The 6700-nt window shown below is 34.3% G+C and overlaps 1 protein-coding gene across 1 annotated transcript in view; it reads left to right on the top strand.

The window, feature by feature from the left end:
* Positions 1 to 6700, top strand: part of LOC104164458 (collagen alpha-1(XI) chain-like) — a gene marked incomplete at its 3' end in the record, with an annotated part of 53274 nt that overhangs the window by 4363 nt on the left and 42211 nt on the right. Inside the window, exons 5-6 of the mRNA XM_009703792.1 lie at positions 1976 to 2038; positions 4033 to 4095. Coding sequence (XP_009702094.1) covers positions 1976 to 2038; positions 4033 to 4095 — 126 coding nt within the window. The remainder of the gene's footprint in view (positions 1 to 1975; positions 2039 to 4032; positions 4096 to 6700) is intronic.

Genomic DNA, 6700 nt, shown 5'->3' with positions numbered 1-6700 from the left:
CTTTCCCTCTGACTTAATCACAGGCTTAACAGCAAGGCTTTAATTTTCCTTTAGTTGTGCCAAGATCCTTGTTTACCAGTTTACTGCATTGTGAAAGCTGCAAAGAAAACTAATATGACTAAGACTGGAAGCAAAATTAATTCTCATTTGGATTTTTAATTGGGAAGGCCCTGAATATTAGGAGGAAAGGAGAATTTTCATTGCAGTATTTGCTCAGTCTTGTCTTTATTTTCTCCTCACAAACTCAAAACTTCAGTTTACAAAGGATCCAAGAAATAATAGCAAATGCTGTGAAGTTGCTTTTCTCTGCCAACCTTGAAACCCATACTCCTGTATTTCATTTATCAGTCCTTTCTAAACCCTGCTGGGGTCAGTGTATTTTTTAATGATCCTTATCTATGCAATGTGATACAAGCTTACTTTTTTCCTTCTAGCCCAGATGGGGACACTGTGGCAGAATGACACAGAAAAGGTCAGATTATCTGCAAAGCAAAGAGCCCATAAGGCACTGTTTGTACCTGCATTAAGCAAATGACTGTGTAGACTCTATCCCCTGGTGTAAATTTTGACTTAAAATGCCTTGCTACAAAACTGAAGGAGTCAGGAAGCTTGAATTAGAACCCAGGCTCTGACCTGTGCCATCTTTACTACAACTCTCATCTGTTGAACCAGAGATACCATATCATTTTCCTTTGACAAATGGATGTATTTAGAACAAGTGAAGTTCTACCTTTGATAAAAAAGGCAAGATGAAAAGTACTCAGTACCTGGAAACTTTCAAAAACTTTCAAAAAAGGGCCAATATTTCCAAACATGGAGACCTGAAACAATTTTTTAAAACCAATTTTCATTAATATAATAAAACATAAATATCTATACCTCTTGCTAGTTGATTTTTATGAACTATTGCATCATTACTAGTGAGATCTGTGCCTTTGTAAATCAATACAAAATGCAGAAATCATGAATCTATATCTCTGTTTTTCCTTTCCAAAATATTTCATATTGAAATACTGTAACATTATCCTTAACATTTTCAAATCCCCAGCTATTTTACTGTAAATGTGGAATCACCCTACTGAAATGAAAAAAAAAGCATTTCAAATTTTCATCTGATCAGAGCTGAATTTAATTTCTAGTGGATATGTTAGCAATCAAGAGAGGTATTTCTGAAGAAAAATGTGTGTCTCATGGTTTGAAAAAAAAAAATCAGCTTTTTTTTCTTTGTTTGAAACTTGAATCTGTCTGTATTCTGCCATTAGCATGTGTTATTGACCTGTTGTTTTAGGTACTTCTGTTATCTTAATCCTGAACCCAAAACCTCCCATAGAGCTGATCCCCAAAGAATTTTGCAGTTGATACTAATTCTTGTAGTTAGGAAGCATAACTGGCTATCCATGAAATATTATTTAAGATTTACAATGCCACTTAACTCATTTCCCATTTATGCCATGAAGTCACAGATTCTTCTGAGACTAATTTAGATATTGTGGATGTCTAATGAATGAAATTAGGAGCTTGAAGTGTACTTACTGTCCATATGGGATCAAGGGATCTTTCTTTCCAACTTACTTTTAGGCTTGCTTTACTCAGAAAGCCATGAAGAATCACTGTTACTTGCCAAGAATATGTCCATTCAAATAAGAAACAATTTTGTGACTTGCACACAGAAGTTCTAGATTTTAAATCCAAAGTCCTAATGCAAACCATGGGATGCAAACTATCGCATCTCTTTGGAAAACTGCAAATTGACAATATCCAACAATTTGAAAATTATGCACTTAGTTTTTGCATTTTCCATTTCTCATGCATTAAATATTTTTTTTATTTTTATTGTTTGTGCCTGTGAGGTATTTTTGTGGCACAGATCAATTCCAGCTTTAGCTTTCAGTTACAGGTTACTGCAGTTCTTTATTGTACCAGGTCCTTAGACCTTCTACTTATTTTCATTTTTGGGGCTGTTTTTACTGGCCAGGTGACTGGACATGGGGCTTATGGAGAAAAAGGCCAAAAGGGAGAACCAGCTGTGATTGAACCTGTAAGTACAGATGTGGGTGAGTTTTTCTTGACACTATGTAACATACGTACACTGTTGATACATTAACAAACCATGTTGTTCATGGTAGGATGACAGTAACCTTATCCATGACCTCTGAAACAATCGCCCACAGTGTGGATAGTATAAAAGTGATAACAGGCAGTAACCTGTTCAGTTTTCTCTTTCGGTTACACAAAGGACTAACCACATGTTCCTTAAAACAAGGAGAAGCTTCTTGTACAGAGGAAAAGAGAGATCTGCTCTTCAGGCCATTTAGTAACTACAGCTTGGGCAGACCCTCAGAGATAGCTTCCAGCTTAGGCACAGGTAACACTGTAACTACAGGTTTCAGCAAGGGCAAGGAAGTCCCTCTGAGAGGTTAAATAAATGCTTGTATGTTTAACCTGTGCTGTTGCAATCAAACTGCTGAAAGTTTAATTAAATACTTTCTTCAGAAGTTACAACTTGGTAATAAGCACAGTAATGGATCAGTAGCTTACAGAATTTTTCTTATCTTTTAATAGTAGTATAGTAACTGAGTGGCTTTTACAGTAGGACAAAGTTATACTGTAGCATCATGTTTGATGGTTAGAAACTAAAATATAACTGAATTTTAAAAAAGACATAGATTATAAAAAAATAACCGTTTTATAGTATCTAGCAGAAGTTGAATGCCAGTGTGGTTTACTCTCTTAGAATTTTCAAGGACTGCTTTCAAATACATATTTGACCCAAATAGAAATTAAAGTTTAATCTGGCTTTTATTTCATAGAAAATTAGGTACAGAAATATAAGGGAAAAAATTAGTTTAAGTTGAAGCCTGATAAAACACTGTGATGTGTCGTTGTTACCTAAATGTCAAAGGTCTGGATTCTGTGATCCAAAAGCTCCTTTTTAATTCTATATTCCTATCCCAGGATTAGCTTTTGGTTAAGTTACTGATCACCAAAGTTGAAGGACTACAATAATGAATAAGTTACAAGTCAAGAATATGATCTCTCAATCATGATCTGTGAAGCTCAGAATGTGTTAACTCATAAAATGCATGGCTTTTTTTAAAACATTGCAACATACATTTAGTTTACATCCATAATACTGAAGAGGCATCCACTCCCAATCTCCAACATTGTTGTAGTTCACTACAGCTAGCTTCAAACTTTTTTGTCCAGCCCTCCTTCCTATGGAAAGCCAAGTACAAGTGAGGATCACATATTCATAGGTCTTACCATGACCTGGAATTTGGACTAGCACCTGCACTCAAAAAAAGGAACTAGGACGTGCTATAAGACCAACAACATAGAAATAGCCAGTTATTCACATCGAATTCTTTAACAGCATTAAAAAAAAAAAAAAAAGTTATTTTGGATCAAGTACTATGAAATCCTCCAGCCTGGAAGTCTTTCTCATTTTTAAAGCCACACAACAGTTCAGATTCCAATTCAAGTAACTGTGGAGAGAAGATCCCCAGAAAAGGTTATCAAAACACTAAGAAACTAAGAAATATTAACTTCAGTAGTTCAGTTAAAGATGTTTTATATTTTTCTCCAAGACATGACAAATTTAGTATCTTATTTCATCCCCCCCCCCAGGGTATGCTCATTGAGGGACCACCGGGACCAAGAGGACCTGCTGTAAGTAGATTAATCACAATTTCCTTTTATTGCATTTGATTTATCCACTGGGCATTGGAATTCATGAGTTATCATAGGACCAATATTAATCGTGTTAATTCCCAAATGGTATATTGGACTTAGCATTTTTAGAAGGGAGTAAAAAAGGGTCATCTCCAGCATTTTCAGTGACAGCACGCTACAAGCTAAGTGCACATGAAAATCAAACTTTTGAATGTTGACTATAAATCTTTGTAAGAAAAAAAGGTATGCTGCCTTATAAATTATTTTATCCAAATATGTGTTCAACATAACTTTCCAGAGAAAAAACAGTTTAAAATTACTGCAAGCATTCAACATAATAATGTCATTCTTTTTCCATAGGGTCTTACAGGTCCCCCAGGTCTACAAGGTCCTGTTGGTCCTCCAGGTGACCCTGGTGAAAGGGTAAGCCAACAAACAGATTATCCTGGGTATTCATGGTATGTCTTGTACTAATTGCTACAAGAGTAGGTGGGTTAGATCCTGATCTGAAATAGATACGTATAAGTTAAGAAACTTCAGTGTAACTGAGGCTGATTTACTCAGCTGAAGAAATCAACTGAGAATCTGGACAAACATTTCCTCAGTGATAGAAATATGTACTGCAAATACAGGAAAAAAGTTAAGTTCTGATTTGTCTATATTTCTCTGTTTTTATGTGAATTATTTTAAAATGTAATAAAGCAACAGGTACGAACATTTCATACGGATTTGAATGAGTTTTAAAAAAATCAATATGACCTCAGCTATATATAACATGTAGAGATACAGAGAAAAACAAGCTCTGCAGAATCAAAATACACATGGAAATATTGAAACTGATGGTTAATATATGATCTAGACAGAATTTATTGGCCATATTAAATAACATACTGCATGACAACCCTATCCAGTCATGAATTGAAATTTAAGCTATTATTTTAGTCTTTCATGTTCTTACAAGCCTTTTCTTACTGCCACAACTAACACAATTTTAAAACAGCATAAATATATTTATTTGAGGAAAATATGCTACCAAAAAACTTCCCTGAGTTTTATGAATGATAGTTTACTGACGAGTCTAGCATGTTCGTGCTGTATTTGTATATACAAGATGTCAAGAAGATGCTATTACTCCACTGAATAATGAGATAATGTTAAAATCCTAACAATGCTTGACCTTGATGACAAATCAGCATCCACACTTCTTTCATATTTCTTTCCTGTAGATTAACTAAACAACGTATTTTGGAATTTAAACTTATAAAATGGGAATTTTAACACATTGTAATGGAATAAGTACTGATAGTACTCAGTTTTTTAACTAACTGCTTACTGAATTCATCACAAGGAAATTCTTGACTAAACACATCATGTGCCTGTCATGGAACAGACTTCATGTTTTATATAAAAAAGGACACGTTACACAAATAAATAATTGTAGATATGAGTTACCAAACTCATGAGAACAATACAGATTTCTGCAACCAGATTCTGCTATCAGATTCCATCCTAATGAAATAGCGTGTCTTTCTTTAAATTTCAAACATATGTGGACAGCTTTGGGTTTTTTACTTAAACAACAATCAATGTATATGAATAAAGGCTCTAATTCTTGCTATAACTACTCTGACTACTTTTCATCTTAGGTGAAAAATTTAGAAAAGTGACATTCTGAGAAAATTACCACTCAAGAAAAGCACATTGCTTAATTTTAAAAATCCCACATAAGTACTAGAATAATTGAGAATGCTGTTTAAGCACAGAACTACAGCACAATGAGTTGAGAAATCCACCACTTCTTGTAGTCTCTTATGGTGCTTCAGCTTTTGTACTAAATCATTATATCATTCTGATCCTAATAATGGGTATAAGACAATTGAGAAATGAAGGAATATACCCTTCTGAAGAGGACCATAAGTAGTCCCACTTGTACTTACTGTGGGGATGAATTTCACTCATAAAATAGTGCAATGGAAGAAGAAATTGAAAAACTAATCTAATCTCCAGTTTCATCTTCAATAATCTGATCTTCATCTTCTGACCTAATCTTTCAGTTCTAATCTTCACAAAGACTCATAATCATATGGCATAAAGTCACTGCAGGTCAGAGTAAATGTTCTTTGGGTGCCTTGCAAGTATATTTAATTATTTTTCCATTTTTTAACTTTAACTCAAAATTGCCTGGATGTATAATGGTTCTTTTAAACAAGTACAACATTTTATTCAATATTTTACATCTGAATTAGTAAAAATTCTCAATTTAAGATTTATCTGTAATGTGTTGTTAGTAGGGAATTATTTTTTGATACTTCAGGCTTTTTTGAAAAAAGAGCTCAAACAGACTCAGTAACAGACTACTGATCTTAATTCTTGAAGGGGGGAAAAAACACCAACATTTTTTGGATCAGCTTTCCCATTGTTTTGTTCAACTCCTGAGCAGCAAAAGGAACCAGTTAAGACAGTTTGATGTTTGTTGGTCTGACATTGCAACCCTGCAGAGAGTCATTCTGGTGAATGAGTACTTTGTTTGGCAGACATGCAGCAGGCAAATGAGCACTCCTGATGCAGGTCCTTCCTGTCTTTGAGAGCTTCAGCTAGTAAAAATGCAGTATGCAAATTGCTGGGAGGTGCAATTATAAATCCAACTGTTGTCACAACAGCAATATTTATCTATGCAGCATGTTGGATCAATAATCATGAGTGTCATGTACATACATTGGTACATTGGAACTCCAACTTACACAAAAAGTTTAGCTCTTTTTAAACTGTCAGGGAGAATTAGATTTCATAAAAAATAGATTTCAAGTCTTAGCTGCAGAATTTATGTAGCCTTTGAAAATTAAGCCGACTGGAATTGTTTAAAGAGAATTAGCAGTGTTAGCTCTCTATAGCAAACAAAACAAACACTGGAACACAATGCAAATCTCAGCTCAGCTCAATCTATGAAATCATGAGCAGAGGTCCTATCATTAAGTACTCCATACTCCATTTTTTAATATAATTTGTAACTAAAATAATGAAATATAAT

The sequence above is a fragment of the Cariama cristata genome, unplaced genomic scaffold, assembly GCF_000690535.1.
Source record: "Cariama cristata isolate BGI_N322 unplaced genomic scaffold, ASM69053v1 scaffold4247, whole genome shotgun sequence".
NCBI lineage: Eukaryota > Metazoa > Chordata > Aves > Cariamiformes > Cariamidae > Cariama > Cariama cristata.
Note: the sequence above shows the minus strand (reverse complement) of the source record. Positions and strands in the feature narration are given on the sequence as shown.